This window comes from Stomoxys calcitrans, chromosome 5 (genome assembly GCF_963082655.1).
Source record: "Stomoxys calcitrans chromosome 5, idStoCalc2.1, whole genome shotgun sequence".
NCBI lineage: Eukaryota > Metazoa > Arthropoda > Insecta > Diptera > Muscidae > Stomoxys > Stomoxys calcitrans.
Window position 1 is genome coordinate 37512707 of NC_081556.1, and position 24834 is coordinate 37537540.

The following is a 24834-nucleotide window of genomic DNA, read 5'->3' on the forward strand; positions in this document are numbered from 1 at the left end:
ATCAAAAAGAAGTATCTGTAACAAATTTCAGCTCAATATCTCAATTTTTGAAGGCTGTAGAGTGATAGCAACAGACGGCAGACTCGGACATCGTTAAATCGTCTTAGAATTTTACGACGATCCGAAATATATATACTTTGTAGGGTCGGAAATTGATATTACGATGTGTTGCAAACTGAATGACTAAATGACTATACCCCCTATCCTACGGTGGTGGCTATAAAAAAACAAAAAATTTTTTGAATTATATAGGAAATATATATAAATAAAACCGCATGCGTTTTTTAAGAGGCATAATCTAAGAATTCGTAGGATAGATGGTTCGCCTGCTGCCATCGGCAACAGCCATCGATGTGGTTGATGTGATTTCCAACAGGAAATGAGAAACTAAAAAAGAGAACCCAAAATAAGAAAAGGAAACCCGTTTCAATGAATGCCTGCAAAAGCAAAAATGCAAAAACATGTGCTAAACAACGAAATTGCTTTGGGGGGTCAATTGAGACTACAACTGCACAAAACGCGACATACAAGCAAGTTGTCAGACAAGTGTCAAGTGTAGTGTACACCACTAGGGGCTCCCCTCATCCTATTGTCAATCATTTCAAGCCAAAAAACACCCCATGCATAGCAAAATGCTTATTACACTTTTCAAAAGGAAACTATTAATTATGGGCAACTATTATGGAAAAAGGCATGCAAAAGTCATATTTTATGGGCAGTTATTGATCAACAAACGACAACACACATAGTCTATCGATATCTGTTTATCGTGTTTGCCCATGGAATAACAAGTCTTCACAAACAAGAACAAGTATTGATTTTTCCATTTTCTTTCTCTCGCCCACTCACACCATTGGAAAAAAAAATCAAAAAAAATACTTCTGCTTTAAAAACATATGACACATTTTATTTTATCTTTTTTTTTTTGTATTATTATTTATTTAATTGTTATTTTTGAATCTCACACATAAAAACTCTTTGTTTTGCATTATTATTGACTATAACAGCCATATTTGTTGAAAAAAAAATGATAATCAAAATTAGCATTTATTCATAGTCAAAGCTTAAAATTACCATACTAAAACAGTGGGGAATTCTGTTGGAGAACAACTTTCTGGGCGTACTCGTCGAAAATGAAGTTTAATACAAATGAAAATGCCTAGTCAAACTACATCTAATTTTATTAAAGAAGGCAATGACTCCTGCTCCTCCTGTCCCACAACAGCAACAGCAGCAATGGGGACAGGATTTGATTTGGTCTCAGAGCGATCCCAGTTCTATGGTATTGGTATCTTCGGCTTGTTGTTGCCCATTGTTGACTATATCATCGTTTATGTCCTCGTAGACAACGTATTTTCGTTTTTGGAATATAAAAAATAGTATGATTCCGTTAATAGCAAATAGTAAAGCAACTATAGCGGCTGGCACATAAACATCCGTCACCATATCAAGGGGTTCTATTTGTTTAGGCATGGCTTTTTCTTTGGAAATAGGGTGGTTGGTTTACTTCTAATTCGAACTTTCTTCACGTTTTCGGTGGTTAGACGATTTTTGCAATATTTTTTTTTTCGTTTTGTCCACAAAAATTTTATGTTTGCTTTTAGTTTTGTTGTTGGTTTGATTTTCTTTTACGTTCTTTTAGTCATTCATTTCTTTATGTTGTGGTGCCTGCTACTGCTTCTCCCGATTTTTCCAAAAATTAAAAACGAAACAACGCGTAACGACCAACCAAACTTGTATGTGTCTACAATACTACTGAGGGTAGGTTGTATTATCATAAATACTAACAACCAGCCAGGCAGAATATTCAGCTCTCGCATGCTAGCGGCAGAAGGCATATAAATACAACGAGAGGCCAAGCAGAGAACCATGCTCAACAACGAAAGAAACAATACACAAAACTAAAAACAAAACAGAGAACCATTAACAAAAACAACACAACCAGCACAACAGTGGAAAGAATAAGAATAAGAACAGCAGGAGTTGAGAAAAAGGACAAACAAAGAAATAGGGTCTGGTGGGAATTTTTTGGAAAAAAAGTAGCAAATTTTTTTTAATTATATATCGATTAAATTAAACATTTTGTGTTAACATTTCGTAAGAAATTTGGAATTTTGACCAAACTTTCTATAGAAATAAAATTTTGACAAAATTTTCTATTAAAACATAATTTTTTTATGGGATTACAAAAAAAATCAAAAAATTGTCTAATTTTCCTATAAAAAAAGTTAAACAAAATTAAACTTCCCTTTTTAATAATCAGTTTACAGTTACCTTAATTTTTTTTTTTATGTAAAAAAATTTTTCCATTTTTTTTATATATACTTAGACTAATAATTACGAAAATGCGCCAAACACACAGGGGTCTTGTTATGACATCCCCCTAAACATTTACTTATCATTCGGAGTCAATTTTATTTCACATTTCAATTATTTTTATATTTGTTTACTTATTTTTTAATTTTTTATATTTTTTTATTTTTTGTTTTTTATTTTATATTTTTATTCTACTTATTTTTTATATATTTTTATTTGTTATATATTTTAATATACATTTTTTATATTTTTATTTGTTATATTGGGTTGCCCAAAAAGTAATTGCGGATTTTTTAAAAGAAAGTAAATGCATTTTTAATAAAACTTAGAATGAACTTTAATCAAATATACTTTTTTTACACTTTTTTTCTAAAGCAAGCTAAAATTAACAGCTGATAACTGACAGAAGAAAGAAAGCAATTACTGAGTCACAAGCTGTGAAAAAATTTGTCAACGCCGACTATATGAAAAATCCGCAATTACTTTTTGGGCAACCCAATATATTTTTTATATTTTTATTTTATTGATTTTTTTATAGATTTTTGTTTAATTATTTTTTTGTATTATTTTTATTTTATATATATACTTTTACAAATATTTTAATTTTTTTCATTTTTAATTAATCTTTAATATGTTTTTAATATATTTTTATTTTTTTTTTTAATTTTTTTGTTTTTTACCCGTAATTGTTTTTTTTTAGATCTTGTTTTTTACCCGTAATTGTTTTTTTTCTAGATTTTGTTTTTCTATTATTTTATTATATTGTTGTTTTTTATTTGTTATTTTTTTATATATTTTTATTTTTGTTTGTTTTTCTTTTCATATATATTTTCATATAATTTTATAAATATTTTTTTTTTATATTTTATTGATTTTTTTTATATATATTGTTATTTTTTATATATTTTTGTTTTTCTATATGTTTTTGTTTTTTTTTTTTTTAAATTTTTCATATTTTATTATGTTTTACATATTTTTATTTTTTTTATATATTTTTATACAAATATTTAAATTTTGTTTAATTTTTTATTTATTTATTTATTTTTACCATTATTGTTTTTCTATTGTTTTTTATCTTTTGTTTCATTTTATTTTGTTTAATTTTTTATTTGTTATTTTTTAATTTTTTGTTTTTATATATATTTTTATTCTACTTATTTTTTATAATTTTTATTTATATTTTACATATTTTTATTTTTTATATATTTTTAATCAATTTATTTTTTTATTTACTTTTAATATATTTTTATTTTATTAATTTTTTTTTAAATATATTTTATTTTTTATGTATTATTATACAAATATTTTAATTTATTATTTAATTATTCTCCAATATAAATATTTTTATTCTTCTAAATTTTTGTTAAATTTTTTAGTTTTTGTTCTTCTGTTATATTTTTTTATTTTGGTGATTTATTCTTTGTTATTTTTTATTTACTTTTAGTATTATTTTATTAAATTTTTTTATATATTTTTATATATAATTTTAAATATATTTTTATTTTATTGATTTTTTTATACATTTTAGTTTCTTATATATTATTATTATTTACATACTTTTATTTTTTTATATATTATTATACAAATATTTAAACTTTTTTTTTAATTATTCTATTTTATATTTTTATTCTTTTTAATTTTGTAGTTATTTTTTTTTATCTGTTATGGGTTTTTTTGTTTAAGTTTTTGTTTTTCTATTAATTTTTGTTTTTCTTTTATTTTTTGTTTTTTTTTTTAATATTTATTCTATTTTTATACATATTTATTCTATTTGGTTTTTTAAACTTATTTTTATTTTATTTTTTGTATATTTTTATATAATTTTATAAATATATTTCTTATACTCATATTTTATTGATTTCTTTATATATTTTTGTTTTTTTATATATTATTTTTTACATATTTTTTTCTTTTTCCATTTGCATCTCCGATTATTGAGTTCGTCTCGAAAGAGAAACAAACAAAAATTGAAAAAATTAATGATATCGCCCTAACTGGCAAAAAACTTAAAAAAAAATTTTACATATATTAATTTTTTATGTATTTTTATACAAATATTTTAATTTGTTACATTTTTAATTATTCTTTAATATATATTTATTCTTTTTAATTGTGTAGTTATTTGTTGTTTAATATTTTATTTTTTTTTTTATTTATAATTGGTTTTTTAGTTTTTCTATTATTTTTTTATTTTGTTTTATTTTTGTTATTTTTTTTGGTTTTTATTTTTTTGTTTTTTTTTTTTTTGTTTTATATTATTTTTTTATTATCTTATTAATTTTATTGCCCCTATATATTTATTTTTTATACATTTATTTATTTTATTGATTTTTTATTTGTTTATTTTTATTTTTTTATATTATATTTTTTTTATATTATTTTTTTTTACATATTTTTATTCTATAATATATATCTATTTTGAATTTATTTTGTATATACTTTTTGTTTTATTTACTATTATTTTATTGTTTTTTTTTTAATTTTCTGCGTTTTTTTACTTTTTTTTCCATTAATCAATTTCATCATTTTTTTGTTTTCTTTGTTATTTTTTGTTTTGTTTTTTATATATATTTTTTTTGTTTCATGTTACTTTTTTATATTTTTCTAATTTTTTACATTATATTTTATATTTATACATTATTATTATAAATAATACAAAATAAATATATATTATTTTTTTATTATTTTATTTGTCTTGTTTTTCACATATATTTATTTATTTTATTATTTTATTTTTTATATTTATTTTATTTTTTTATATTTATATAATTTTTTTAAAATTATATTATTTGTTACGTTTTTAATATAATTTTCTTTATTTAATATATTTTTAATTTTACATACATATTTACATACATACATTATTATTAAAAATAATGTAATATAAAGATATTATATTATTTTTTTTTTAATTATTTTATATGTCTTTTTTCATATTTATTTATTTTACTTATTTCTTTTATATTTTTTTATATTTATTTAATTTTTTATATATATATTATTTATTACGTTTTTAATATATTTTTATTTTTTTCTATCTTTTTATTAATTGTTTTTTGTTTTATATATTATATATTTATTTATTTTTTGTTTTTCTTTTCATTTATTTGTTTTTTCTATTATTTGTTTGTTATATTATTTTTTTTCTTTATTTTTTTATTTTTTAATTTTTCTCTTTTTTTTCTCTTTTTTTATTTTTTAATTTTTCTCTTTTTTTTCTCTTTTTTTATTTTATTTTTTACTTTATTTTTTTTAATTTTTTTCCTATTTTTTATTTTTTTTAATTCTTTTTTTTTATTTATTTATTTTTTTTATTATTTTTTTTTATTTTCTGTTTTGTTATTTTGTTATTGTTATTTTCTTAATTTTCTTTTTATTATTCTTAACTAAGCTGTAAAATCTAGTTTCTTTTGCTGTTCCAATTATAATTTCATTGCCAGCTTGTTTTTTCAGTGAATCTTACATTATTTTAAGCTTATTTTTTTATTTATATGAAGGGTTTTAAAAACAATCTTTACTTTCTAATAATATTCTTGAGGTTATTAGCTCGGACATTCTCCCATGTGTTAATCAACTTTAACGATAAAGAAAATGGTTTAATTTATTTTTTTTAATATATAGGTACATATATCGCTATAAATCCCTGCCTACGACAAATACTTCTGAACAAATACTCTGAAGAATTGCAAATAAGAACAAACACTACCCTTGTTGATGTAGAAATCCGGAAGAAAAAATGGACTTGGTTGGATCATATCCTACGCCGACAGCGCGATGATATAGCGAAAAATGTCCTAAACTGAAATCCGCAAAGACAGCGAAGGAGAGGACGCCCGCGAAACACATGGGACCGCTTTGTGAAAAGAGTTGGAATCAACCCATATATCGTGGCATTAAACCATGGCTTTGGCCAACGATGGAGAGAACTTGTTGATGCCTGTATTCACACTAAACTTTTTTCTATTAGTCTTTTTTTTTGTAATATATTTAATATACTTCGATTGTAAATAAAGGACATATACATTAATAAAATTATTATGCTCATATTTATAAAACCTGGTGCAACTTTAAAGTAGGTTTATTTGACAGATTTCCTTTGTAGAAATGTCAAATAAACCAACCTTAAAGCTGCATTAAGTTTTGCATATAATCATTAATCTTCAGAAAGGAGACATTTTATGTACGTCCATACCATACGACCATACTTCCTTGCAATTTCCGCCGGTGTTTTTTTTTTTTGTATTTCTTCTTTTACCAAGCTTAAGTATATGTATATGTATGTCCGAATGTTATGCGCGTGGTGTATACGCTGTTGAAATTGCCGTCATTGTTGCTCTCGCTCCACATCAAACAAAATATGAGTTTCGGAGCATAAATTCTAAAGAATTGTGCACATAAAGGAGCAGTAAGTAATAATTTAGCATTACGTTATGGTGCTGGCGAACGAATAAATCTGTGGGCAAGCGATGCCGGTTTGCTCAAATTCATCCTTTTCTATATACATATACAGCGGTCAAAAAAAGTATTCATCATTAGCAAAATTGATAATAAATTCACTTATTTTGGGTAATTGAAGAAAATTTAAAGTAAACAAATAATGCAGTTTTATGCAATAGTTTATTTTTCGTAATATGTTTTAAAATAAATTCAAAAAATAAATTTAATTAGCGCAAAAAATGCAATTTTATATAATAACACCAAAAACAGAACAAAAAAAGTATTCATCATTGATGTGCTATCATCAAAGTCAAATTCAAATATTATTTGGGAATCCCCCTTTTCTGTTTTATTTAGTAAAGGAGGCTTTGCCCTTGACAGCAAATATTTAATTTCATTGAAAATATAGTTTTTGTCAAAATGGGTCGTAAGCAAAACGAGGTTTCTGATGAGGTAAAAGTTTTGATAATAAAACACCACAGGAATGGTTTAACTCAAAAAACTATCAGTGGAATATTAAATAGACCACGATCTACTATACAATCCATCATCAGAAAGTGGACAGAAACGAAAACTGTTGACAATAAACCAAGATCTGGTCGACCAAAAGCACTTTCAGTTGGAGATGTGCGTTGGCTAGTGCGGCAAGTTCAGAAAACTCCGAAGACAAATGCGACCATTCTTCGTAAAAACACTATGGAATATTTAGGGAAGGAAGTTACTACACAAACAATTCGAAATACACTCAAAAGGCATAGTTACAGAGGAAGAACTGCACGTAAGAAGCCCTTTATAAATAAAATAAACCGAGTGAAAAGGCTAAACTTCGCAAAAATGTATGTAAAACAGCCGGAATCATTTTGGAAAACAGTTATTTTTGCAGACGAGAGCAAGTTTAATCTTTTTGGGTGCGATGGAAAGGTCATAGTGTACAGAAAACCAAATACAGAGCTTGAAGAACGAAACACAGTTGCTACTGTAAAACATGGTGGAGGTGGTTTAATGGTTTGGGGGTGTATGGCGGCTTCAGGAGCGGGAAATCTTGAAATTATTAATGGAGTAATGGATCATAAGTATTACATTGACATTTTAAAGAGGAATTTAAAAGATAGTGCTGTAAAACTTGGGCTTGGTAATAACTTTCAATATTATCAAGATAATGACCCCAAACATTCTGCTTTAAATACCAAGATGTGGATGTTGTATAACTGCCCCAAAGTCATTAAAACTCCTCCTCAAAGTCCCGACTTGAACCCAATTGAACATCTTTGGGAACATCTCGAACGCAAATTGAGAACGCGCAATTTTTCGAGCAAGAGTCAAATGCAACAGGTGATAATGGAGGAATGGACTAATATAGACCAAAATATAACCGCTAAATTAGTCCAATCGATGTCAAACCGTTTAGAAGAAGTTATAAGACGCGGTGGTCGAATAACAAAGTATTAATTTTTTTAAATTATGTTATTTATTTTTTTGTTTTTTTGCAATGATGAATACTTTTTTTGTTTAATTTTTTGTGTTCAGCTGTAAAATGGCCCTTTTTGTTCCAATAAATACTATTTTTTTCTTTAAAAACAATGAAATTGTGTACATATATATCACACAAGCACTACTGCATCATTAGTTTAATATGTTTTTATTCCAATTGTCTTTTGTAGACTTATTAAAAAAAAAACATTGAATGATGAATACTTTTTTTGACCGCTGTATATATGGTTTTATTTTCTAACAAGAATCATTATTGTTTTACTTATAGCAGACAGTATACTTATGCAAAAAAGAATAGACCAGCATAATGCGAATTGAGTGATTTTTAAAATATATTAATAAAGGGTGATTTTTTTGAGGTTAGGATTTTCATGCATTAGTATTTGACAGATCGCGTGGGATTTCAGACATGGTGTCAAAGAGAAAGATGCTCAGTATGCTTTGACATTTCATCATGAATAGACTTACTAACGAGCAACGCTTGCAAATCATTGAATTTTATTACCAGAATCAGTGTTCGGTTCGAAATGTGTTCAAATTTTGACAAATTTTGTTCAGCGATGAGGCTCATTTCTGGTTGAATGGCTACGTAAATAAGCAAAATTGCCGCATTTGGAGTGAAGAGCAACTAGAAGCCGTTCAAGAACTGCCCATGCATCCCGAAAAATGCACTGTTTGGTGTGGTTTGTACGCTGGTGGAATCATTGGACCGTATTTTTTCAAAGATGCTGTTGGACGCAACGTTACGGTGAATGAACACATTTCGAACCGAACACTGATTTTGGTAATAAAATTCAATGATTTGCAAGCGTTGCTCGTTAGTAAGTCTATTCATGATGAAATGTCAAAGCATACTGAGCATCTTTCTCTTTGACACCATGTCTGAAATCCCACGTGATCTGTCAAATACTAATGCATGAAAATCCTAACCTCAAAAAAATCACCCTTTACAAATATTTAATAGCTAATAACATCTGGGCCTGGAAATCAATGAAACACTTCAGAATTTAGTGAGCCCATACAGTTCGTAGAACGTGCTATGATGTAACGCTTGCTTATTATATTTATTATTATGATAATACGAATGTTGCGCGTTATTTATAAGCGCGGTGGTGTTATGTTTCGCCATAACACCACCATAAACTCATTTTTTCGCCATAAAAATAAAATCATTGTTTGTATTCCAAAGCATTCGAACTGCATTTCAAGATAACAAATTAGGCAGAAAACACGTAGCAGAAAAATGAACAGATGTTTACACATATTTTTATTGCTATTGACAAAAACAAGCGTCTGTATGCTTAAAATTTTAAATATTTTATAGCTAGAGATTTCCTTACAATAATATTACCTGATAAGGGTAATTTAAGTTGAATTTTACCTGCCACATAAGTAAACATCCTTCAGATTAGCGATCAAATTTTCTTTTTGTCCTTAATCAATATCGTACATCAACTCACTACTATTATTAACGAAGGTTAACAGAAAATTTAAATATGTATTGGAAAAACTTCTTTATATAATTGAATCTTAAAGTCAGCTATTGCAAATCCGTAATTTTGTCTTCAAGGGAAGAAACAAGTTGGCAAAGGCATAAAAAATGTACAAAAATTGAACCGCAAAATGATTGCAGTAGAAAATTGAGGCAATTCCCTTAATGACGAAATCGTAGAGTGGCATTCTATATTTTTCAAACCGACTCACTTAGTTGACATTAGTGCATTGTGATACCACAGTAGCGACAGACTGGTCCTCTGATGGGAATTGAACCCACGACCCCCGCTTCCAACTTGGCTATAATTTTTATGTGCGACCTAAAAATATGCAATATTAAATGAGAACGGATTAGCCTAACCCACTTAAGTTCATGGCTAGAGTTGCCATTACTTGCTCTTAAGAATCAAAATAACTGAAAAAATAGACGTTTAAATATAACCAAATAAAAATAAATAATAAAATATAACTAAATGAAAAAAAAATATAAAAAAAGCTAAATGCAAAAACATTAAAAAAATTATATAAAAACTAAATGAAAAAACATTAAAAAATTATATCAAAAAAAAGAAACTAGATGAAAAAAAAAAATAAATAAATAAATAACAAATAAATAAAAAAATAACAAATAAATAAAAAAATAACAAATAAATAAAAAAATAACAAATAAATAAAAAATAATAAATAAATAAAAAAATAACAAATAAATAAAAAAATAACAAATAAATAAAAAAATAACAAATAAATAAAAAAATAACAAATAAATAAAAACAATAAAAAACAAAAAGTAAAAAATAAAAATAAATAAATAATAAAAACTAAAAAAATTATAATAAATAAAAGACATAATAAAAAATATAAAGTATAATAAATAATCAAAAATATAACAAATAATAAGAAATAGAAAATAAAATAAATAATAAAAAATAAAATAAATAATAAAAAATAAAATAAATAATAAAAAATAAAAAAATAATAAAAAAGAAAATAAATAATAAAAAATAAAATAAATAATAAATAATAAAAAAAAATAAATAATAAATAATAAATAATAAAATAAATAATAAAAAATAAAATAAATAATAAAAAATAAAATAAATAATAAAAAATAAAACAAATAATAAAAAATAAAATAAATAATAAAAAATAAAATAAATAATAAAAAATAAAATAAATAATAAAAAATAAAATAAGTAATAAAAAATAAAATAAATAATAAAAAATAAAACAAATAATAAAAAATAAAATAAATAATAAAAAATAAAATAAATAATAAAAAATAAAATAAATAATAAAAAATAAAATAAATAATAAAAAATAAATAATGAAATAATAAAAAATAAAATAATAAAAAATAAAACAATAAGAAATAAAATAATAAAAAATAGAATAAATAATAAAATATAAAATGAATAATAAAAACCAATAAAAAAACTGGCATAATTTAGTTGTTGTTGTAGCCACATTTGCAAGCGGGGGGAGCTATCATCGTCAAGCATCTATAGCTCGTTCTCTTCCATCTCCAAACCGATCGCCGCGGAAACGTGATAGCCTTTAGTTTTTAAAAGCGCAAATAACTCGCGTTGAGCAACAAAGGCACCAAGTTTTTAAGCAAGATCCCATGCCACCCAACCTCTCACAGAAACCCTACACTCGAGACCGCTGCCTAAAATTATATCTGCTTTCTACGTTAAACCGACAAATAGGACTCTTGATGACCCTGTGGCCGAGTATTTCACGTAGCATTACTTTAAACTGCTAATGGGAGTTCTGGACACTGTAGGAGGCAGACTTCTGTAAGGTTTGTGGTGAAAGTCGAGCTCCGTATATCTACTGCAATTGTTAGGAGAAGACGTAGGAGTATAGGTGAACTCTGAGGAGGAGTTGGCGACGTTCGAGCATCTTTTGCGTCAATGCCCTGCCCTGGGAGATGCGCACCGTAGCACAGAAAAAATCAACGGTAGGGTCCCCCACCCTAATGCTGGTGACATTTGTAAGGCACTACCTACATGGTAGGTAGGTAAAAAAAATTCTCCCCAAAGAGGTGTCGCACTGCTGCACGATGTTCCGACTCGGCTATAAAAAGTAGACCCATTATCATTGAGCTTAAACTTGATTCGGACAGTACTCATTGATATGTGAGAAATTTGCCCCTTTTTTCTAATGAAATGTTCATGGGCAAATTTACATTGTTCTTTTCGTTATACTTGCTTGCAGTGCTTAGATGGTTATCTAACTATATTACTATTTTATTCTCTTCTGGGGCGAACATACCGAAATAAGAAGGGTTTAAAACCAAAGTTGACTTAACTCTACATTTGCCTTTTCTTTCATTTTATTTTTAATAACTCGTTTAGAATAATATCGCATTTCACCATTTGCAAATTATAATAACGCCTTAAAGTATGCTACACGAGTATACCTAAAACAGGCAATAACAGATAAGAAGTGCAAAAATTATCAAAGGGGAGAAGAACAAGTAGATTGACCCATTTTACGCTTAAGATTGGAAAACAAATTGTTTGGAAACACATATGCATATGTATGCATGTAGTTAATAATATACAATAATAAGAATTTAAAACGCGCAATATTTGTGATAATAACAGAAACATGAGGGAAAAGGAAATAAAAGAGAGGAAAAACAAGTCGCATATAAACTGCAAATATTTTATGATGAAATTTGAAAAACAAAGCAATGAAAACATGACACTCATATAAAGCCAGCCATTCAACCCAACTATATCTCTTTTGAAATGTTATTAATCCAAAATGGACATATGAACCCTAAGGAACAAGAAAGACCAAGCATTCATGTAGTATACTCTTATCGGAAATGAAACAAAGACTTCAATATGTATGAAATATAAGAAATTAGAATGCCCATACATTCCTCACTTTACAAGCGAAGCAATGTAATCTTTTGTTAATAAAATACTGTTGCTTTACACATTGCAATGGAATCTTGCAACTCTGTTTTGTTGGGGAAAAAATTTTAGATAATGCTTTGTATTATTGTGCGTTGTTTATATGTATGTAAGTAGTTCGGTAAGTCATAACACGTGATATTTACATGTGATTGTTATGTGGGGTTTATGACAATGACAGACAATTGATGCCACACAGTCAAATGCTTCAATATATTAATAATAATAGGATTCATATTGCAGATATGTAAGTGCATAAATATGTATGTATGTATATGTAAGTGTTCATGAATTCGGGACAATGATTTCGGTAACCAGAAACCTGTTAATTATTTATCATAATATTTAGGTTTAGAATTCTGGGAGAGATTGAAACTGTGAATAATTTATTGCCATTATATTGAAGTTATCTCTCTCTCTCTCTCTCAGTATCTGTTTTGTTTATTTGCTTTTATTATACATTGAAGTTCTTTTTAATTGCTCAGACTTTGATTAGTACGATATGGATAGCAATTCGAAACCCTCCAATATGACTAATTACTAAACAAAAACAATGAATACCCTAAACAAACACTCTGCAAATATGATAACAAAACAGTTTTGCAAAATAAAAATGGAAGCATTATTCAGTAGAATAATTTTATTGAATGGATAAAACAAATATTTATAATAAAAAGACAAAAAATAAAATAAACAAGTATATAAAAGCAAACACTATGAAGGGGGTCTTATATTGATAAGCGGTTAAGCGGACGGGTAGAAGAATACTCAAGAATAGAGCTATCTTCGAAAAATTCTAGCGCGAATTAGGAAAGAGGTATCCTAATAAAATTTGGATTTGCGTAAAGCGGAAAAGTTTAAAAAAATTCCCGTCTAAAATCATGTTCTGTGGAAAAATTGGATTTCGAAAGTCGGTTGTTGTTGTAGCAGTTTATTGTGTTCTATCTTTCGTCTGCTTGATTCTGTTGAGTGTCAAGACCCAGGAACTCTGCGACTAAGATGGGGTGCGTCCACAGGGATGTGGGTCTGGCCGGGCAGTTAAACAGGTGACCAGTAAGAAAAGGCAAAAGTCGGGCGGAGCCCACTATATAATACCCTACATCACCTGGTGTACGTAGTACTTTTTATATGTAGAACTTATCTCGAAATCTACTCAGACTTTAATTTGGATATCTATTGAAATATGAAATAGAACCTTGTTAGATTTTCCTACGATAGGACAACAAATTTGAATTTCCATATCCTTAAAAGGCCATATCGGATAAAAGTTTATATGGGAGTTATATCGAAATCTGTGCCAATTTTGATGGCACACACTGGGACGACAAATAGAACATCTCACGCCCTATATTGTAAACATGTGACCAAAATTGTGAGTCTTACTGCCTTAAAAATTCATATCGGAAGATATATATATACATTGGAGCTATATCTAAATTAGCGCCGATTTTAATAAAATTTTGCGCACGTATTGGAACGTCAAATAAAACGTCTCATGCTAAATCCTACGAAAATTGTGGTTTCTACAGGCTAAAGTCTATTTCGGATGAAAGATAAATCGGGGACCTACATCTAAACCGAATTTCATTTTGCACACGTATTAAGAGTCAAATAAAACACCTCGTACAACATCTTGTAAAGATCGGACTAAAATGGAGGCTTCTACAGCTTTAAAAGACCATATCGGACAGAAGATTTATATGGGAGCTATGTCTTAATCTAGACCGATTTATATGAAACATTGCACTTGGATTGGGACTTAATAAAACCATTCACGCTAAATTTTGTAGAAATCGGGCCAAAATTGTGCCTACTACAGCCTTTAAAGTCCAAATCGAATGAAAGATATATAAGGGGGGTATATCTAAATCTGATCCGATTTTTATGAAATTTTGCAGTGAAACTTTAAAGAAAACACTTCGTGCAACATTTTGTAAAAATTGTGGCTGCTATAGCCATAAAATTCCAAATCGGATGAAAGTTAATATATGGGAGCTATATCTAGATCTGGGCCGATTTTGACGAAATTTTGCACATATATGAGGACGTTCATATATGCAAATTTTGTTAAGGTTGGACCAAAATTGTGGCTTCTACAGCCTTAAAAGGCCATATCGGATGAAAGATATATACGGGAGCTATATCTAAATCTGAACTGATTTTATTTAAAATCAATAGCGTTTGTCCTTGGGCCAAAAACGAAACCCGCGCAAAATTTCATGACAATCGGACAATAAATGCGACCTGTAACTTGATCACAAGAATACATGGACAGAGAGACGGACATTGCATAATCGAATCAGGAAGTGATTCTAAGCCGATCGATATACTTAATCGATGGGTCTAGATCTTCTCCTTCTTAGCGTTGCAAACAAATGCACAAACCTTTAATACCCTGTACCACAGTGGTGATGTATCGTATAACAATAGTTATTGCGATAAGCCTGCTATGTTAAAGTCATTAAAACCACTTTTCTTCGCTATATTTTAACATTCGCTAAATGTGGCTCAGGAAAAAAAGATTTTTTAATTTTTATTAAAATTTTTGACAAATTTAAAAAAAAAAATTGTTAAAAAATTCAGTGTCAATATCAATTCACTAAAACAATGAATATATGAAATTTCATCAAAATCGGACAGGCATTAATGGGTTAAAATGGTCAGACGTTAAAGGGTTAAAGTTGTCGTCTACAATCACAATCGTACAACAGTCTGCAACGCACTTCTTTGGTTGCTGAGACATAACCAGCTAAGGTCGATGACCCAGGACTGTATCGACTTCTCTTGGATTTAACACACAGTGCTGAGTCACTGGCGGTGGTTGAGAACATGATAGTGGAGGTAAAGATAATCTGGGCGGTGAATGCGTTTAAACCCTACAAGGCAATGGGCCTTAGATCGAATGGCATACTGTCTGCTATGTTACAAAAGGCCCAATCCCATGGCAGCCTGTTGTACGTACCGGATTGGATTCCTTCAATGGCAAGGACTACCGCCTCAGTATACAACACACTGCTACAACAACAACAAAAACATAAGGCTGGACCGTGTGCAAAATGACTACTTGAGCTGATTTTTAGGAGCTGCGTTTAGCTAGACTACATACCGACTAGATGGCGGGAGGTTAGTGTGGTTTTTATACTAAATGTTAATGGTTTTATACTTTGCCCGCCCAGGGACTACAGGCCAATAAATATTTTAGTATTTCGCTTCAATATGCTGGAAGGGTCGAGAGAAACCAACATACTTACACGGCCCGAGATAACTATGAGCATCACACAGGCTGGAACTTTTAGCTCCAATCCTTGTGGAGTTCGTGGTTAACACGCAAAGCTTTGGTGGGAGCTACCGTGCCTTTCTACAGGTTGCAGATAGTGGAATGCTCCATACGGTGTAGGTGGGAGTAGAAGGGATTTTAAAATGTAAAATTAGAGTCTATGCATGACTTTTGTGGAAATGAGGATCTCCTCTCTCCTGCTGAGACACTGCTGTGTTAAAAACAGCAGGACCGTGTGCCATACAATTCCATGAGGTGTTTAGAGAAGATTTGGGGTTGGGGCGGCCCGATGACTATTTGGACCCAAATTTACCCAAATTTTAAAACGATATTCGTCTGCAATACCTTTCATTTGATATCCATATTGTGCCCAGCGCTCGACTTTTGGATTTGGTTGGCGTTTTTGAGGTAACGGGAGAGGGACCGCCACCATCCGATATCAACAAATTATAAAGCATATTCCTTCTTCCTGACAATATTCATTATCTATTCCCGAATACCTTTAATTTGAGTCCCATTTTGTCATGCTCGTCCAATAAACCTATTTTAGGGGGTTTTGGTGTTGGGCCCCCAGTTATTTAGACCAATTTTTTAATATGAAATTCGTACGCTACTTCTGAATACCTTTCATTTGAATCCCATATTGTCCCGATCGGTACACTTTTATTTTTGGGTGGTACATTTGGGGTAAGGGGGAGGGTCCGCCCCCTTCCGAATCAAACATAAATTTTCAAAAAAAAAAATAATAATAGTTGCCAATACAGCACTAACATCTCATATATAGAAAAATTTTACCGCCATTCATTTTCAATTATCATTAATTTAATATAACATAAATAAATAATTTAATTGAACAAACTTACCTTAAAAGCAACCCATTCTTCTTTAATGATATCGGAAAATGATATGGCTTGAGCAAAAGCCACCAACGCCAATAAGGCTAGCACAGAATGCATTTTGGGAAAGTGTTGAAGAAATTATAGCTGAAAAGAGCAAATTAAAAGCAAAAGTTATTATTATATATTTCGATATAGGTTAAGTTAGGTTAGATTGGCAATCCTTTACAGACTCACTTAGACAATTTTAAGTTCATTGTGATACCACAGTAGCGACAGACCTAGGCCTCTGGTGGGAATCGAACCCACGACCCCGCAATGGCAATACGAGCACGCTACCAACTCGGCTACCGGGGCGCCTATTTTTCAATGTATTGGGTTGCCCAAAAAGTAATTGCAGATCTTTTAAAAGAAAGTAAATGCATTTTTAATAAAACTTAGAATGAGCTTTAATCAAATATACATTTTTTACACTTTTTTTCTAAAGCAAGGTAAAAGTAACAGCTGATAACTGACAGAAGAAAGAATGCAATTACAGAGTCACAAGCTGTGAAAAAATTTGTCAACGCCGACTATATGAAAAATCCGCAATTACTTTTTGGGCAACCCAATAAAAACGTTTAAATTTTCTCTTTATGTTTTTAATTGCAGAGTTTGGGTATATATACCCCACCCAATACTTGGAGTCTTACCAATTGCTTATCTTTGCCTATAAAGCCTAGAGTAAAGTAAGAGCCAATTATTCGGATAGGTAAAAAAATCTCTTTCACTGTTAACCGCTTTATTGCATTTCTAGATAGAAGCCCTCAGATGGTTTTGTTCGATTTCCTTTTTTACTGACTTTTCCTTATCATGTTATGCAGTCTGCTTCAGCCATGCAGTTCACTGTACTTTACTTTGTGAGTCATGTTTATATTGGGTGGAGTAATAAATAATGTATGTTAAAACTAAACATTAGTCTCATGATTTGCGATAAATTTGAACAAGTGATTTTGCCATGCAAAAACACTTTATCTCCTAAAAAGAACTTTTCATTATTTGCAAATACTTTCTTATTTTCATGTATTTTTAGGCTCCAGCAAACAAAAAAAAAAAAAAAAAAACAAGTAAAAAGGAGTTAAGTTCGGCCGGGCCGCCTCGGGTATATTGGTAAAACATCATAATTTATGCCCCCATAGCAGCTTTATCGAAATAGGGTCCGATTGGGACCAAATTCGACACGGATATTGAGTGGTCTAATAAGTACAAGTCATTGTTCAATTTCGCAGAACAATATATTGGTCTGTTTGGTAGCCATATCGAAATATAGACCGATCTGAACCATATAAAGATGTCGAAAAGCCCAACATAAGTCACTGTGTCAAATTTGAACGAAATCGGATTATAAAAGTGCCTTTTATGGGGCCAAGACTTTAAATCGAGAAATTGGTCTATATGGCAGCTATATCCAAATCTGAACCGATCTGAGCCAAATCGAAGGCCCTAACACAACTCCATGTCCCAAATTTCAACGCAATCGGAAAAAAATGTCCCTTTTAAGAACCCAAAACCTTAAATCGAGATATCGGTCTATTGGGTTACCCAAAAAGTAATTGTGGATTTTTCATATAGTCGGCGCTGACAAATTTTTTCACACCTTGTGACTCTGTAATTGCATTCTTTCTTCTGTCAGTTATCAGCTGTTACTTTTAGCTTGCTTTAGAAAAAAAGTGTAAAAAAAGTATATTTGATTAAAGTTCATTCTAAGTTTTATTAAAAATGCATTTACTTTCTTTTAAAAAATCCGCAATTACTTTTTGGGCAACCCAATATATGACAGCTATATCCAAATCTGGACCGATCTGGGCCAAAATGCAGAAAGTTGCCGAAGAGCCTAACACAACTCACTGTCCCAAATTTCGAAGAAATCAGACAATAAATGCGCCGTTCATGGGCCAAAAACCTTATATCAAGAGATCGGTCTATATGACAGCTATATGCAAATCTGGACCGATCTGAGCCAAATTGAAGAATAATGTTGAAGTGCTTAGCACAAATCACGAAATCGGACAACGACTTTAATGGGCCCAAGACCTTAAATCGAGAGATAGGTCTATATGGTAGCTACATCCAAATCTGAACTGATCTGGGCCATATTGAAGAAAGATATCGAGGGGCCTAACTAAACTCATTGTCCCAAATTTCGAAGACATCGGACAATAAATGCCCATTTTATTGGCCCAAAACTTAAAATCGAGAGATCGTTTTTATGGGGCTACAATATATCTAAATTTGGTGCGATCTGGGCCAAAGAGAAGGAGGATGCCGAAGGGCCTAACACAACTCACTGTCCCAAATTTTGGCGGCAAAAGCAGCAGTTTCATCACAAAAAGAAAATATTATTAATATAGAAACCATCAAATGCAACAAGACTCTTGAACGGTTTCCAGAAATCACACTTCCTAGAATTTTCAGAAATTTTTTTGTTGAATTTTTGAGCTTTAAAAATTTACTGACTTTCGACCAGTTGTGTTACAACTTTCCTTACTCAAGCTTGAATTTTTCTGCTACAGTTCTATTCTTGAACGGCTAAGTTTTTGGGTTAAAAAATTAATATGTGGAAAATTCGTGATTATTGAGTAACAGATGAGATCTCGACTATAAAAAAATTCAGACAAATAGGATAACCGGACAGACGGACATGGGTAAACCGAATTAGAAAGAATTTCTAAGTCAAACCGGTCGCTGCATCATAGCCACTGTAGTGGCGCAGGATAGAGTACATATTTTTACCATAAAACCCTTATAAATGTAAATTTTATTTACGAATTTTGTATCAAAATCTAAAATCCAACTTTGTATGATGGGTCGAAGGAGATAATCGTTAACCGATCGCCATATTTCCTATTTTGTTTATTGATGATCAAGAGTAAAGACGAGATTGGATTAGACACACTAAGGGCCGTTATCTCGTATTTTTTCAGTACATATTTTTATAAACACCATAAATTCCAGTTGGACAATAGAAATAACTTTCCTTTCTCTCTCATATGAGCAGCCACCCGTTTACAAATATTGTTTCTAATTCCAAATGTTTATCAAATACGCCCTACATTTAAACAAAGGGGTGTCAAATTTCAATATTAAAAAAAAAAACAACATCTATACAGCGTTTTTAGATGGGAAAATTCAGATGTTAGCTACTTATCGAATATATAATGCAGGGTAGTTGGTACGGAGTGTTATTATAGTGATATATCTGTCAAACTACATGATATTTGTTTTATTGCAAAGGAACATAGATAAATTCTATATAGATAAAGAATTTGGAGTTCGCACTTAGACTATTTAATGGCGCTTGTGAATAAAGATAAATAAGAATTATCTAAGAACATGCCGCAAGCAAAATGTTGGTCTCAATGGCATACACGTTAGCATCGTTTGCATTTTCTAAATATGCATAAAGGGTTTTAACAGTCTTAGCTAACACCTCGAAATATTGATCTAGGACCCCATATACTTGATCGTATTAAAATTCTGATTCGAACTAGCTATGTCCGTCCGTCTGTCGAAATCACGATAGCGGTCGAACGCGTAGAGCTAGCCGCTTGAAATTTTGTACAAACACTTAATATTAATGTAAGTCGTTGGGGATTGTAAATAGGCCATATCGGTTTAGATTTGGATATAGCTCCCATATAAACCGATCTCCCGATTTGACTTCTTGAGCCCATGGAAGCCACAATAGTTGTCCGATTTGGCTGAAATTTTGCACATAGTTTTCTATTATGACTCCCAACAACTTGCCAAGTACGGTTCAAATCGGTGAAGAACCTGATATAGCTTCCATGTAAACCAATCTCCCGATTTGATTTCTTGAGCCTCTGGAAGCCTCAATTTTCATCCGATTTGTCTGAAATTTTGCACGTAGTGTTCTGTTATGGCACCCAACAACTGTGATAAGTATGGTCCGAACCGGTCAAGAACATGATTTAGCTCCCACATAAACCGATCTCCCGATTTGAATTCTTGAGCCTATTCAAGCCGTGATTTTTACACGATTTGGCTGAAATTTTGCATAGTGTTCTGTTATGACTCTCAACCACTGCGCCAAATGCGGTCCAATTCGATGTACAACTAGATATAGCTCCCATATTTTAGCAGAATCTTGGGAACCCACGTTCCCAAGATTCGGCCCAGTCAAACTTTTTTGGGAGAGCTTTTTTCTTTGAAAAAATAAGGGCTCGATATTGGATAGCAACCCAACTTCAGTTTCGTTGCCAACGGACAAATTTGTACAATAATAAAAATTTCCATTTCTTTTTGAATTGCATACTTTTTTACAATTTACTTAGCAGCTGAATGTTCGACACAAAAAATAATCACCGACACCTAAAGCTTGACATTTGATGTCAAATTTTGAGAGCACAAAATTTTCTGTTATTTCATGCTCTTTGAAGAGTTGCTGCTAGGGATGCCAACTTATTTTTTTCGCACTAAATATGGTACTTTTTAGAAAACGCAAAACACGAAAAGGTATCACCTAGAGCCAAATGAAAAAAGGCACTAATTGGACGATTTTTGCAATCTCAGTAAGTGATTTTACAATTTTTTTAATTTGAATTTTTCAATCAAAATCACAATTTTTTGTTGCTTTTTACCACGGGGAGCATTTTATATAAAAAAATGTTTTTAATTTTCTCCCAAACAATCCTTCGTTCATACCAATGAACAGAGTCCTATTAAAGTTTTAGCTCAATGATCGCTAGGCGAAACCTCTTCGGTTCGAATTTTAAGATGGTTAAATACCGGACAAATTTCGTCAGCATTTGTGATGGAATATCCAACGCTGAAAATTTTTTTTATGTTCGAGTCTGGATTTGCATCCAGTCATCCTGATCAGTGCTGGCGTTTTTGGTAAGTTCATACCAAAACTGGTAGGTTTTTTTCTCTTGGTAGATTGGTAGGCTGCCCTCATATTTTGGTAAGTTTTTCCAATGACTTTCCGGGTATAACTCAAAACAACAAAACAACACTTCTTGTGGTTATGGTATAATCTTGAAAAAATGCAGAAAAAACCGTGGGTGTCGAGGGGCCAAAGTGGTCTCACTGGTTACAATTTCAGGAAAAAGCAGGTAAGTTTTGATCTTGACTGTTACTGATACGGGTGTTAAGGGATCTCTTCCAAATTTCGTAAATTCTGGGTATAAACTTCGGATTTTGTGCGTCCAATGCCTTCAAAAGGAAATGACAGCTGTATATAAATATGGTTAGATCCATAATGTTTTAATATTGAGGGGTCCATTCAAATCATTGAAAATAGGGTCGGGAGATCCCTTTTATCCAAACTCGATTCGATTGTTTGTTGAAATTGGGGCAAAAATACGACTTTTTACTGAAAATTTCTTATCCGTAGATCTGAACAAAGGGTGCTATATCAAAATACAGGCCATCTTTGAATTATGGGCTGTAGAGTGTGTGTAGAGTGTGTAGAGTATGGGCTGTAGACCAACTCTTCCGTGATGGGTATAAAAACCAATACCGCATTTTTGGCTTGTAAAACATGGTAGGTTTTTGCCGGCTTTGGTAGATTTTTTTTAAATTTTGGTAGGAAATAATTTCTTAGCTGCAAGCACTGGTCCTGATGTGTCAACAAAAATGATAGAAAGGAGGTAGAAGAGAAGCCATTCGATAAAGTTTAAGCTCAATGACAAGACAAGTCCGAACGGCGTACCGCGACATATTTTTGGGGAGAAGTTTTTACATGGCTTCTATGCGTGGCAAAGTATATCGCAATTACCCGTAAAAATAATTTCCCTGTTTCCCCTTCTACAAAGAATATCAATAAATGTGTTCGTGTAGACAATAATTTGTGCAAACTTGCACAAATTGTTACTAGAAGTGGTCCGCGTACTTTATTTGCCAGCAGAAGACAGCGGGAGGGTACGTGAGAATAAGCTAAATTTGAATTTGACATTAAGAGCTTGCAAATTTTTACTGGAGGTTTTTTCCCAGTAAAAATTTGCAGCATGGAACAGCTTGTTTTCATAATTCAAATAAAAAGCTAGAGACTAAAAGTTCTTCTTACTCTGCTGCAAATTTTTGCTGGAAAAGTAAGCAAACCTAATGTCAGCATGCGAATTTGTCCATGAACATTCCATTAGGAAAAAGCGAGGATACTTCTCATATCAATGACAACACTTAGTAGAGAAGTTAACATGGCTTATTTACTAATGTAAATACCTCACAAGAGTCGCCAGCACTAAGAAGGAACAAAGACCGCATTTGTTGATGTTCTCGTTGGGATTTGAGCCCAGGCGTTCAGCGACAACGGCGGACATGCTTACATCTCAACTGCGGTGGCCCCACCAACTTCAGTATACAAAGGCCAAACAAGATGATTAAACTAAAATACAGCTTTGACCCGTTTTTAAAAACAAACGCTTTGTGAAAAATTTTCAAAAAAAATACTTTTTTTGGACTTCTTTCAAAAAATGTCAACGGCAACCCTGGTCGGATTGCAGGCTGTCATAATACAACCTAATCTAACCTTGCCAAAATTGATCTTGAGCACTTCGCGAAATCCACCACCTTATGTGACTGGTACACAAAATATGTTAAACGGAGTCATGAGCCGCATTGCTAATCAATACACATAAACCAAACAAATCCACATAAAAAAATTTATATTCTATATAAGCTTTGTCTAATGTAAAAACATACGGAAATTAACCTGGACCTATGGCATTATACATATGTATATGCTCATTATTGATAATATGCATACGTCATGTAGCAAGACTATGTTAATTATTATTTTTTTATTTACAAAATGATAAGAACTTTGAAAAATAGAAATCCCGGCTTTATCCGTAAAGCAATATAAATGAATAACCCAAAAAAGAAGCATTATAACAAAATCCATTGAAATAGTGAAAGCATCGCAAAAACAGGTTTGCAGTAACAAAGAATAAAAAGCAACAGAAAATACAAAAATATAATATCAGATGATAATTTTGTTGTTTATTTCGTCAGTCGTGTTTTTTTCACTCTTTTTCTCTCTCCCGACGTAGTTCATTTTTCATCGAAAATCGTCATTTTGTTATCTACCATATACAACAAATTTGTTAAAACAACAACAAAAAAACAGCGCAATGACACACAAAGAGTTTGAAACAAAAGCAAATGTCGCGCAGAAAAAAAAGAATAAATATTACATTTCAACTGTACTTGAAATATGCATAAAAAAATAATTAAAATTTGGCGACTTTTTCTCGCACTCAAGAGAATCCTTTTCTTTGGCAACACTTACACTAACGGCATAAAAAAACACCAGGAATGAACGGTTAGAAATTTATTTTAAGAAAAATTGTTTTGTCCATGCATATAAAAGTTAAATTTTATTTATTAAATATATATAGACTTAGTCTATTGACCAAACAAGGAATCAACAATTTCAGATGAGTGAACAACGAACAAAAAAAAAAAAAACGCAAACATCAGAAGCCCATAATGGCGCAAGTTATATGACTTTTGTTGTTTTTTTATGCAGTATGTCAGCAGGTTATTGGAATATAATTGACGCACTTTGTTGAGATTGTAATTAAGAGACACTTACCTCGATTTGGTGGTATTTCAATTCTCTTTTATTTAAATAATTAATTTCACAGTAGTTTTTACGAAACGTTCGTTTAAAGTTTGTGAAGAAGCAGTCTCTCTTGTTTAAAACCAAAATTCAGAATAAAAATGTTATTGTTTTCTGCTGAGAATGAAACCTTGTAATGAAGAGGATCTAAAAGTCGATTTTCGATTTTTGTTTAGAAAGTCCAAGTCAACTTTCAGTGGATAAAAAAATCGAATAATCGATTTTGGAATCAAACTTTTTACCAACTCTGACTTTGATTTTTCGCACCGACTGATAACTCTAGTTATGCCCAACCAAAGCTTCTGCAGTAAGCGTCAATGGTACATACTATGTTCGAATGTCACGATTTTTTCCCCGATTAATAGATATTGAAGCAAAATAAAAATTGCTGATTTCATTCAGAAGGCCATTCCCTCATTACTAAAGATAACA

The 24834-nt window shown here is 30.6% G+C and overlaps 1 protein-coding gene across 1 annotated transcript in view; it reads right to left on the bottom strand.

Annotated features, from left to right (window-relative positions):
• LOC106082168 (cathepsin L) overlaps positions 1-24517 on the bottom strand; it is a 38923-nt gene extending 14406 nt beyond the window's left edge. The window contains exons 1-2 of the mRNA XM_059368597.1: positions 24376-24517; positions 16806-16925 (exon numbers count right to left, since the gene is read on the bottom strand). Of these exons, the coding sequence (XP_059224580.1) occupies positions 16806-16898 (93 nt within the window). The 5' untranslated portion in view covers positions 16899-16925; positions 24376-24517. The remainder of the gene's footprint in view (positions 1-16805; positions 16926-24375) is intronic.
• Between the last annotated feature and the right edge of the window lie 317 nt (positions 24518-24834).